This window comes from Fundulus heteroclitus, chromosome 13 (assembly GCF_011125445.2).
Source record: "Fundulus heteroclitus isolate FHET01 chromosome 13, MU-UCD_Fhet_4.1, whole genome shotgun sequence".
In the NCBI taxonomy this organism is placed as follows: domain Eukaryota; kingdom Metazoa; phylum Chordata; class Actinopteri; order Cyprinodontiformes; family Fundulidae; genus Fundulus; species Fundulus heteroclitus.
The window spans coordinates 34,426,831-34,440,105 of NC_046373.1; the positions used below are offsets into that span (position 1 = coordinate 34,426,831).

Genomic DNA, 13,275 nt, shown 5'->3' on the forward strand with positions numbered 1-13,275 from the left:
AGAAAAACGTGACTAATACATTGTTGATGGAGAGAACCGATTGATTATAGGGAAGGTTACTTCCATCCTGAGTGAGAAATGAGAATAATTTAGGTTGATTTTGCAGTAAATATTTTACTCATAGCTCCTGTAAACATAAATACAAATGCTGATCAAATCTAAGATGAGCAGAGTGGTGTATGCAGTTCAGTGCAGTGAGGAATGTTCTGATCTTCATATTGGAGAATCCAAACAACCTCTCCACAGATGCATGGCTCAACACAGGAGAGCTACCTCCTCAGGACAAGACTGCTGTCCACCTACATCTTAAGGACAAAAGACACTCTTTTGAGGACCAAAATGTTCACATTTGGACAAAGAAGACAGATAGTTTGAAAGGGGCGTGAAGGAAGCCATTTACATTAAGAGAGAAAAAACAACCTTAGACAGAGGAGGAGGAGGCCATAGGTTCCATCACTCAAAAACGTACAACTCAGCTATAGGGTTGATTCCTTCCAATTATCACCTCAATCCTCACCTCCATACGGGTGATCAAAACATCGCTCTTGCAAGCCTGGCCAACAATGACCCTAACGACTCCCCATTACTAAGGGGGTGGATCTGTTTTGATTCAATTGCATGTTATCTAAGCCATTACAAGGTATTTGTTGGGCAATACTATAAAGCTTGGAACTCCACACTACTCCAGACATTTTGAATTAAGAAAGCTTTCTGGATAGGAAGCGAGACGTCTTCACACTTCAGAAAAAAAGTCCAATCGATTTGTTTTTTTTACTTTTTTAGAAGGACCATTACCTGGATGACTAAAATCTTCACCAGCATAAATGCTGATCAGAGATGGAAAGGAGGAGAATCTGTGAATATATAGTCTCTTTCCTATAAAATCCCATGCTTTTGTTCATTGTGTGTATTGCAGTAGATAAAAGCAAATGTGTTGCATCATATACACAGCTCACCAACAGCGGCAAGTACAGATCAGGAAAAAAATATTGTATTAGCATTGTGCTTTGCTGAAAAGTTCTTTCTCCCCAAATGTTTTGGGATAAACCGAGGTCATAGGGAGTGTGACAGCTTATAGAAACAACTCCATTACTTTGAACTTACTGAATAATTTGGGAGACAAGTACATTTTATGTTTTTATGATGTTTTGATTAATCTTATCCCAATTTATATAGATGGATGCTTAAACTATGTCAGCAACTGAAGTTGTGACATTAATTTTTGTCAGAAAAAAATTAAGAAATACATTGTACTGCTTCTAAACCCAGGTGAAGTCTCTCAGCAGTTGCTTACTGACCAGCTTACTATCTTATTGTTCATAGATCGGCTTTGTTGAGCTGCAACCCCTCTTCTTTCTCATTCTGCTCATTGCCTTCTCACAGTAATGCTGTTGGAGTCTAGAATATCAATGTGAATCTGTCTGTGTGTTTGTTATTCTAGGGATTTGGAATCATGGCATTCATCTTTAAAGACATACTAGTTTAGCTCGGTTTACAGCATCACAGAGCAGTGTGCATTGAGTCAATAATCAGGCTGAACTAAATCAAGATTCATGACATTGAAGAGTCATGATACCTAGAAGGATCTAATAGGCCATCACAAATTCTCTCTATACAGAACTAGACCTGTAAGTGTTTGTGAAATGACTAAATTTAGTCATAAAATGTGATATATTTACACCATATTTTTAATAATTAAACTGCATCTAATTACATATGTAAACCATTTTTATTACTTTATCCAACACCTACCTCTGTGCACAAAGACCATGGCATGATACATGGAGGGTCACAGGATCGATCCGCCATTGGTTTGACTGCTGCCAGACAACCACCTGCAAAGCAAAATGAAAGAGGTCAAACTAAAATGCTCTGTGGTTTATTATTGGTTTTGTTGCATATGAAGATGTGCCAAAACTGGGTGTGGGCTTATATTGCATTTGTTAAATGATGACAACACTCCTCATTTATTCCGTTCATCACACTGGATCATACTATAATGATCATACTATAATGTAGATGTGTCCTTGCTGACACATCTTCCCCTAATCAGTCTGTCCAATCTAGGTCAGACTCTGTGCCTCCAGAGTCCGTTGTCTTCTATCTGTAATTTCCATGGTAACTTATTTTGCAGTCCAGTCGCTGTAGTCTCATTATCTCTAACAATTGTTTTTATTTTGCTTTTTGAAGCAGAAAGTTTCAAGGTAAATGGCAATTGACATTACAGGCAGTGCTTTTGTAAAAAAGACCAACCGATGCACAACCTAGAAAGACTATTACTGCTCAGTTACCCATCAGTGGATACCTCCAGCGGTACTTGAGCAATACATGCAACGCAGGGAGCTTGATTTAAAAGTAAATTCTTCACTGACAAATATATTGTTCCTTCCTCTAACACTTACACTCAAAGACATTTTCTCAAAGAAAAATTTCATGTTCTTTTACCACTACAATCAGAGTTTGGGTGAGAGGCAGTTTTGACATGACTGTGGCAGAAGAACAGCAGGTAAGGCTCAACAGACTTGGACCGTTTTACTCCGCAAGCAAAGAAAAAAAGAATACGTTTTGCATTTCTGAATCAACTCCTGCCAGCGATAGTCAGAAGCAAACTTGTCTGATAGGAGCTAACAAACTGCCACACGGAGTATCAACCAGGATTGTAAACAAGTTCATCATCAAGAGTGTGCAAATGAACAGATGGTTTTCTTTGTATTAAATTCAGCCTATACATTGTTGGTTGATGCGTCAGTTTTCTTCGACCCTACAGTTTACATTAGTAAAAATGCTATAAGGGTAGATTTCATTCAGAAAACCTAAAAAAGATCATCCTTGTGAGTTTTTGTAATATCACCCCATTAAGGTTCCTAGATGGTACAATGAGTAACCCACCCAGGGTCAACACCAAACGATCGCAGCATTTGTCATGTTTTTAATCCATAACTACCCATCACAATTTTGGCTACATGGGAAACTTCAGAAATGTGCATTACCTCACAGTATGGTACAAAAATGGCGCAAATGCCTATGAAGAAACCAGACATGTAAGGAAGGCATGCATGGAAAAGATTTATAATCTATCAGTTTTTTGTTTTTTTTATGTGTAATGGTCAGGATGAGAGCTAATATAAATATCCAAAAAAGAAATCAGCTTGTAGGGAAGGCTCAACTGAAAGGAAAAACAATTCTGCATGTTACAGAAGCTTCAGATAGTCTGAGCGCCTGGAGAACAGAGTTAATGATAAATTCTTCTTAGTGCCACTTAAACGCCTTTTATGAAGCTCCTAAGAATGAGCTTCATTTAAGATTTATAATTTACATAAAAACAAAACACTATCTGGGTCAATGCAGAACTATTGGATTTGACATTGAGCCATTGGATAATTATGAAGTGTTTATTTTGGGACCAATGAGCAGTATGGAACTGCCTGAGTAGGTACTGTAAACCATACAGTACCTACTGATTTAGATACATAATGCTTACCTGTAACATTCATCCCATCAGAGCGCTCACACCAGACATGACGAGATGAGCCTCTCCATGGTCCAGTCCTCCACTTGTATTCAAAACATTGTCCACCTAATGAAATATGCTCTGGTTGATTAATTCCATCTGCATTTTCTTATTTCACAGCAGTTCACTTATTATCCAATATATTGTAAAAGTATCCACTTAACTCACTTCTCACTTCAAACTTTTTGAGACACTGTATTTTGGACTTTTACTCTGTAAGCTATTATCATCATCAAAATTACAAGAAGAAAAGGTTTGAAATATTTAACTGTGCAATAAACCTATATATCAGTTACACTTACTGAAATGACTGACAAAAACATCTAACTCAATGATATCCACATTATTATTATTGTTGTTGTTATTATTATCAACATGATAAGCTTCAACCATATCTGGGAAAGCTTTGCACAAGGTTTTCAAGTATGTTCATATACATGTTGACCATTCTCTCCAAAGCCAATTTTTGAGGTCTGACACTGATGTTAAACCAGTGGGCCTAACTCAGTTTTTGCTTTATTTAATCCCAAAGGAATTTTATTGCGTTGAGGTCAGAACTATGCATATGCCAGTTAAGTTCTTCCACATCAGACTTGCTCATCCATGTCTTTATGGCACTTATGGTCCCTCTGCTGGACAGTCATGTGGGATCTGGAAGGGAACACCCTCAAACGTGCAAGCCTCATACAACATTAACAAACAAGTTTACCTGCACTGACATCAAATGGCCTAGAAGTTTCAAGCAGCACAACTTTGTTAAATTATATGTTGTTCCTGCTTATTCTGTAGCTGAAAACAGCATTCACAAATTACTGGTATATTTTAAGTAATTTCCCTCTGGGATTATTAAAGAATGTCTGATTAAAGTATGTCTGATTTCAGGGGCTAGTGTCTTGTGGTTCATTGTTTGAATATAATAAAATTATATTTCGGTTTGATCCTCTGTTCATTGTGGTCCTTGATATTAACGTGTAGCTCTTCAGTTGTTTTGAACTTCCTCGGAGAAAACCTTCTAATTTTACTGAAAAGAGGTGTGTTCACTAAAAATTCCTCTCGAATTTGCTTACTTTGGCCTTACTCCTCAGCAGAGCCGCTAAAACTCGGGCTAGCCCTGATAAAAACTGTTCCTGAAACACTCAAAAGTGACCGGAGCCATGCTGTGTGTGGCCATTATGAGCCAGTGGCACTGGGGCTGTAGTGGCTTTTATTCAGTGCATTATCATTTCCACTGAGTTGTTCTCGGCTACTAACCCTGCTTTTCTCCCTACAGTGGTTACAGTGTGTGTTCTTCAGTCAGTTCCTGTTCCAGCAACACCAGTTTATTATTAATAAACCTTTTAAAACATTCATTCTCTGTGTTGAATTATCGGGTTTTCAAATTTTGTCGGTCCATTACAGGCGCATCAACCCAACATCCGAGTATAACTCAGCCTTTAGATACAGCTACTTGGCCCTGGAAACCCATGGTATGGAGCTTTCTACACACACAATTTCTACCTTTGCAGCTATTGACTCTACAGACAATTGGTGACCTTGGTACAGTATGTGGCTTAGTATTCTTTTACCTTGCACTACGATCTTAAATGGCTACCACTTCATGATGAAGTTGCTGTTGTTTCCACTTTGTTATTATACCACCAACTGAGTGTGGAATAATAGAGGCATAGTGGACAATCTTCTTACAGTTTAAAGTGTCAGGGGGATCATCTTATTTACTGGTTGTCCCATGTGCCAATCGTGACGCGCTCATGTAACGTTGTGTGCATGCACATTCCTTGCTAGGTAAGACAAGGCTAGGTAAGTTTATTTGTAAAGCACTTTTCAGTAACAAGACGATTCAAAGCACTGTACATGAACAAAACAAAAATCAAATAAAGGAAAGAAAAGCATTAAAGAGACAGAGGGAAAACATTACAGAGGAGGCAGGCACATTGCATTGGAATAGTAGCAGCAGGTCAGATAAGATAACAGTATAAGACTATTTTGGATTCAAACTTCAACATTAACATTCAAAGGCAACTCTAAACAAATAAGGTTTTAACCTTGATTTAAAGGAACTTGCGGTTTCAGCACTTTTACAGTCTTCTGGGAGTTTGTTCCAGATAAGTGGAGCATAGGAACTGAATGCTGCTTCTCATGTTTGGTTCTGGTTCTGGGTATGCAGAGTAGATTTGAGCCAGAAGACCTTAGTGGTCTGGAGGGCGGATACACTGATAATAAGTCTGTCATGTATTTAGGTGCTAAGCCATTCAGGGTTTTTTAGGCTAACAGGAGTATTTTAAAGTCTATTCTCTGAGATACAAGCAGCCGGTGTAAGGACTTTAGAACTGGGGCGATGTGCTCTACTTTCTTAGTCTTAGTGAGGACGCATGCAGTAGCATTCTGGATCAGCTGCAGCTGTCTGATCGACTTTTTTAGCAGACCTGTGAAAACACTGTTGCAGTGATCGATTAAAGATAAACGCATGGATTCGATTTTCCAGATCTGCGCAGCCAGCAGGTACTTCTTGCTGGCTGCGCATGCACACTTTTAGTGTTTAAGGAGCCAATGAGCTTTGTTTCAGTCGTTCATTGTAGCACCACTGCTCTCACCATATACTTTGAAAATGGCTGAGAGTCTCAAGAAGCAAACTGTCTTACAAGTTGAGAAGAAGAGGAAGGCCTTAGAAGACTGAAAGAAAACCAGTGTATTTGAGAGATTCTTTCACATGATTCCCCTGAGGAGTGGACGAGCAGGCAAGATTATTCAAAAAGGAACTTGGCCGTTTCTTACCAACATTTCCGGAAAAAAAAATCATCCACTATACCCTTAAGTAGAGCGGAAACACTGAACTTATTTGACACATATCACAGTACATATCTGGAATTCACTGAGATCATCTCATTGATTCATTCTTTCCTAAATGTTAGTAGAAGCAGTCTGCAGCCCAGGTGCAAGACTTTATGCACTTGTTGAAATGTAAGTGACTGGAAGACCTAACTTGAATAATTCAGATGGGACACCCAGATAAAATATTTTTAGTTGTAAGGTACATTACCTATAACCTTATTACTGAATGTTCTTTGAATGAAGCTGAAGATAAAACCAATACAAATGTAAAAATTCTGGTTGGTCTTCTACACTTGGGCATTTCAACATAATCTATGTTTTAACATAGGATTTCTGCTTTGCTATAGAAGAAAATAGAAAAGAATAGAAAAATACCTTAATTGTTCGGGTGGAAATTCACTCCTATTGCATTGCATCAACCAAAGATCCCTTAAACTGACCTGTACATGGACGTGCCTCCAGTTCTTGTTCAGGACACTCAAGCAGGTTTTCTGGATCCTGAGCAACAACAGCTCTGGATCGAACTTGGACTGAACCAAAACCTAGGTCATCCCCACTCACACAGCTTAACTGACATGGACTCCAGACAGTCCATTCTGTCAGGTAGCATTCTCCTACAAAAAGGCAACCAAAAAAAACAAAACCTTATATTTTACAGAGAAGGAAAAAAACAACCACATAGAATAGAATAGAATAGAATAGAATAGAATAGAATAGAATAGAATAGAATAAAAACTTTATTGATACCCCGAAGGGGAAATTCATATTGTCACAGCAGCAGCAGGTACAAGAAGACAGGCAAAAAAGTTGACAGTATTGCTGTTCCTGTGCAATTACAGCAATAAAAGATATTAATATAACAGAAATGCATATTGTAGAACACAAAACTACTTAAATAGTATCTTTCAAAGTCAAAAACATAGAACATGCTGTTGATTTTAAATATGGCCAAACGGTTTCCATCACATTTGTCTGACATTTGCTCTACACTTGTTGTCCTACATGGGGATAGAAACCTAGTCTTATGACTTAGGGTCCAGTTCTGATTATGAACTGTTAAACTGGCATGCTTAGCATCATATATACTGCATGTTACAGGGTCACTATTTTGTTGTTTAGCTTTTTTAATTGAGTAACCTGAGATCTGTGATTTGAGCAGCTATGTAATAGATCACCACACACACACACACACACACACACACACACACACACACACACACACACACACACACACACACACACACACACACACACACACACACACACACACACACACACACACAATGTTTTTGTATTCTAAGAGACTCCAAGTACACAATATAATGTATTTGAGGGCTAAAATTGTTTTCAAATGAGCTGCTTGAATGCTTTAACATCAATATACACGAAGTTGTTAGAATCAGCTTTTCAAATGTGTGGTTAGCCTACCTGGACAGGGTACAGAACAAGGCTCCTGTAGAATAATTTGTCTATCTCCATTCACTGAAAGATCCACATCTCCACAAAGCTCCTCATCAACCACCCTACTGTCCTGCTGACCAGAACCATCTGACACAAAGCAAGACACATTCCTGAAGCGCACACCTTCTCCACACCTCGCCCCCTGTTGAAAAAAAGAACAGGGTAACCTCTTGCAAAGAAAAAGTGGACATTTTTTTAATATTTTAAACTTTATTCAACAATCATATACAAACAAATATGGAAAATGAACAAATACATATACAGTAATCTTTTTAGAATTGTGTTCATCCTATCACCAGTAATCACTGTTTAGCCAGCTCACCTATACTTCCACCTATTTATACCTGCCTCCCACAACCACTCTTTGCCACATCATCTCAACTCACCTAAGGTGCGAACGCGAAAGGTGCCACAATGTTGCCACTTTTATATGCTGTCGCTCTCCTGACATATCACTGGCAGTTTATATGACAGGCAACAGCAATTGCACAGTGGGTGACAAGCCAGAAATACAGCAGTACAATGGTGCTTTCTAGTGATGTTTTCACTTAACTGCCACTCCAGCCTCCTTGTTCACTCTTCTCCAGGCTTGTTCCTTTCTGGACTTGTCTCTGTAGTAATATTTGGTTGAGTCATGCAACTTAGGCTGACCGCAGACCACCACTATCAGCTTTTCTTCCACGTTGAATGAAAACAGCTTTGACTGCAGTACTACAACTCACGTTACAGCCACATCCAGTTCCTGATTGGTTGTTGCAGCATGACAAGACACAAAAGTTCAGATTTTTCAACTCCAACAACTGTCGCTTTGCATCCCTTGCAGGTGTTGTGTCGCTCTGGCTCCATTTAATCGACAAAATTGCGCCTTTTGCGTCACTATAAAAGCCTCTGTGGCCTCGCATAGCATTACTTTGCATTACATCGCTCCTATGTTGCACCTGTGCATAAGGATATCAAGTAAATCTGTTGCTCGGCCTACCACATTTGCATTCAATGTGAACGCAATTTAAGGATTGTCCCTCTGAGTTCACGTTGCATTGTCAGTTGATCCTATGTTCCTGTGCCCTCACTACACCTGCATTCTAGTGATTGTGTGCGCCGCCTGCTTTTATGTATTCTGAGAGGATCCTGTTCCTACTCTGGATACCCTTTAACTGGGTATCCACTAGCTCTATTATTCTGGACATGACTAGGTCTGTGTTTTGACTTCAATTCCCACCTTGCCCCTTGGACTGTTCTGCCTGTTGCTGCGGGAGCTGTAATTTTCTACTCCTGCCCGTCCCAAGTTTTTGTTCCCTGCCTTCATTCGTTCAACCTGCCTCAGCCATCATCATCTGATCCGCTGTAACCTACTTGTTCTAGCAATTCAATCGTTATCATCTGTCAGTCTATCATTTCCACCTCTTTTACAATAAAACTTTTAAAACACAACATCCTGTCTGGCTCGGATACCAGGTTTCCAGTTTCACCAGCTTTACATCATCCTGTTTCTTCTGAGCCTGCCTGAATGGACCCACACCAGGTTCTAAGAACTTTTGCATGCTACTGCACTTGCAAAAACAAAGATACAGGGTCAGTAACACATGCTGTTGGTCTTCCTGTGTTATGAGATGAGACATAGAGTACACATGCACAGTCAAGGCAGTTTGCCCCAAAACAAATGATATGATTGAAACAAGTGTTAAGATACACAATGTTTGGATTAATCATTACTGGATCAATGTGTGCTTCTGTGCTTTTTTGTCTCTCTTATTGTGTCTCTGCTCTGTCTTCTCTAATCCCCGGTTGGTTGAGGCAGATGACCGTTCACACCGAGCCTGGTTCTGCTGAAAGTTTTTCCTCCCTGTTAAAGGGGAGTTTTCCTCTCCACTGTCGCTTCATGCTTGCTCAGTATGAGGGATTGCTGCAAAGCCATGGACAATGCCGACGACTCTCCCTGGGGCTCTATTGTCTTTCAGGAGGAGTGAATGCTGCTTGTCAAGACTTGATACAATCTACTGGGTTTGCTTAGATAGGAAACTTTTTTGACCAATCTGTATAATCTGATCCAATCTGTATAATCTGATTTAATTTGACTTTGGAAAGTGCCTTGAGAAGACATGTTTCATGAACTGGCGCTATAAAAATACAACTGAATTGAATTGAATAAACCACCCTTGTCATGTGGAATACAGTTTCATTCCAATAAAACTTAATCCAATCACAATATTATGACCGGTGTGTTTATATTCCGCAGTTTTATTCACATCTGCCCTTTTCCCCATTAATTATGTCCATGTAAACATAGTTTATGTAGAGAACATAGTCAACAGATGGAAGACGGTCATTGATCAATGTAGCTCAAATGTGAATTTTTTTGTCCTCCATGCACAACACCATATTAGCAGAAAACAAACACTGTACATTCCTTAAACACATTTTAATTCCACAAACCATCCCCACCATCACATTTTATTTGTAAAATATTTAAACCCACACAGGCCTATTATTTCCTCCTCCACTTCATAATTATGCACAACTTTGTTGTTGCACTATTACATAAAATCCTGCCTAAATACATCACAGCTTGTGATTTTAATGTGACAAAAAAAAATGCATTGCATGAATAAACTGCATACCAGGCTGCTTATGTTTACACTTTTTGTTTGTCCTTTTGAACTATCTGCTTTTTGAGGTTCCGTTCTTGTCTTCTAGCTCCCTCTGTTACAGACATCTGCATTTTGGTCATTCAACCACAAACTGCGACACCTAATCTTTTACCTAAGTCTTTGGAAACAGACAGAAATATGAAGAGTCCCTTACCTCTGACTGGCATTCAGACCAGGCACTGTATCGCCAGCTGTAGCAAGGCTTAACTGAACAAGGCTTCCATTGTTTCATCTGGGATGGGCATGGCCTCCCATCACCTTGTGGGGCCTGAATTATAGTCTGTGCCCTCCACAGTTTACCTGAAGGAGAGCATTTAAAAGATAAAAACATGTATGAGTACAGTGTTAAAACAGTGCATCAAATTTGGATAAAATCCTTCATTGTGAAAGACATAATGATACAGTTGCATTGTAAAATCGCACCAAAAACTTTTTGTCTGTTATTGTTCACGTATAATAGATGCTCTCCCGTGTCGCATCTGTGCACACTACAGTATAGTATAGGAGTAACTTTTTCACCACACTACCACCATATTTTTCAAACAACGCACATGCCCCAAACAAAGAGAAACATTTTTATATTGCATCATAATGCACGAGTGAGCTAGAATTATCATGGCAAGTTTGCATGATGCTGCTCCCATCATGCATTTGCAGGCTATGTATGAATTCAGCATGGCCAGGCCTGCTTCTTGCCACCATGACAATGAGCCAACAAGGAACTCTAACAGGAATCCACTGCCTTAAACAAGACTTCAACAAGACCAGGCTAAGAGGCTAAGTTTACTGTTGTGGCTGGGTGAAACCATCTTTAACGGGGTTTATACAGGAATGAGTAACTCTAATTTAATGCTCTTTTAATGCTCTTAGAAATAATTTTAATGCCATCAACAAGTACCCATACGGAGCCCTAGAGGGGTCATCGCAAAATGTTTTGCATGTTGAGAGAATGTGCGCTCGTTTTACTACAATGTGCGCTCGTTTTACTAAATTGTGCTCTCGTTTAACTATATTGTGCACTCGTTTTACTAAATCGTACGCTCGTTTTACTAAATCGTGTGCACAATTTACTATATTGTGCTCTCGTTTTACTATAGTGTGAGCTCATTTTACTAAATTGAGCTCTCATTTTAAGCATAGTAAAACGAGGGCACAATTTATTAAACGAGTGCACTATTTACTCAAACGAGCGCACGATTTACTAAAACGAGAGCACAATTTAGTGAACATGGTTATAAAACATTTAGTGCACGATCTACTTAAACGTGGCCACAATATGTAAATCGTGCACTCAATATTTTCTTGACACATGTAAACATGAGCACGTTATAGTATATTCGAGATCTCGATCTACCAAAACGCACCCACGAATAATTAAAACGTGTGCTCGAATAAGTTTTATTAATTCGAGGACTCAATTAAAAGAAAACGTGCTCACGTTTTATTAATTCGAGTGCTCAATTAAATGAAAACATGCTCACATTTTATTAATTCGAGGGCTCAGTTAAAGGAAACGTGCTCACAAATTATCACAACCTGAAAAAAAATATCACTTAAAGTGAGCTCTCCCGGGCTCCGTACACCCATGACTCCCCTATATATATATATATATATATATATATATATATATATATATATATATATATATATATATATATATATATAGATATATATATATATATATATATATATATATATAGATATAGATATATATCTAGATATATATAGATATAGATATAGATATATAGATAGACAGACAGACAGACAGACAGACAGACAGACAGACAGACAGACAGACAGACAGATAGATAGATAGATAGATAGATAGATAGATAGATAGATAGATAGATAGATAGATAGATAGATAGATAGATAGATAGATAGATAGAACTTGACAGTTAAGTCATTTTTATCATTTAAGGAACAAAGCAAAGGTAAAACCTATTATTTCAAGGCAAAAATATGGAAACACCACTCCAAGCCTTCATTGCATCATGTCTGGGTTAGTGTAATTTTCTTTATCTCTGAATCGGTCAGTCCTCACTCAAATGTCTGCAGCTGGTTCAAACGCTGCTGCACACCTTTTAATGGAAAAACATAAAAAGATCACATTAGCCCATCCTGGCCTCCCTTCACTGGTTGCCTGTTTATCTTAGAGTTCACTTTAAAGACCTTTTGCTTGTTTTGAAGGTTTTAAACAGCTTTCTCCATCTTACTTAAATGAGCTTGTCCTTCACCTTTACACCCCTGCTTGCTCATTCACATCTGCTGACTAACTGCTTATGGTCATTCACAGTTCTGAGTAGAAGTTTAGAGGGAACATGGCCTTCTTTATTTGGGCCTCCTAAGTTATAGAACGACTTACCTTTGTACATTTGACAGGCCTCTCCGCTTTCCAGTTTTAAAACCTGTCTTAAAACATATTTTTACTCATTGGCCTTCAACCATACTGAGATTTTATCTTTCTCAACTTTTCTTGGTACTTGCATTTCTGCGGTGCCGGCTGGTTCTATTATGTTTGATATCAAGTTATTATTATTATTATTATTATTATTATTATAAATATTATTATTATTATTATTATTATTATTATTATTATTATTATTATTATTATTATTGTTGTTTTTTAAACTGTTGAGTCTTTACCCAAGTCATTTTATTAGATGTTATTTTGTTTTAGCTCGTGTTAAAGTGCTATTTAATTAATGATGACAATGATGATGATTATGATTACAAGAAACCTTTGCATCACCTCCCAGAAGCTGTAAAGAAAAGAGACAAAAAAAAAATTCACACCTCACTTAGCAACTCAAGGAATTATTTTAA

At 38.2% G+C, this 13,275-nt stretch overlaps 1 protein-coding gene across 3 annotated transcripts in view; it reads right to left on the reverse strand.

Moving 5' to 3' along the window:
- The window catches only part of LOC105917537 (thrombospondin type-1 domain-containing protein 7A), a 224,076-nt gene that overhangs the window by 11,628 nt on the left and 199,173 nt on the right, over positions 1-13,275 (reverse strand). For all 3 annotated transcript variants that reach the window (XR_004932392.1, XR_002427058.2, XM_012852377.3), the window contains 5 exons: positions 10,604-10,749; positions 7,769-7,943; positions 6,781-6,954; positions 3,482-3,577; positions 1,753-1,835 (listed from right to left, as the gene is read on the reverse strand). Coding sequence is in view for 1 of the 3 variants with exons in the window: in XM_012852377.3 (XP_012707831.2) it covers positions 1,753-1,835; positions 3,482-3,577; positions 6,781-6,954; positions 7,769-7,943; positions 10,604-10,749 (674 nt within the window). In the remaining 2 variants the exon portion in view is untranslated. The remainder of the gene's footprint in view (positions 1-1,752; positions 1,836-3,481; positions 3,578-6,780; positions 6,955-7,768; positions 7,944-10,603; positions 10,750-13,275) is intronic.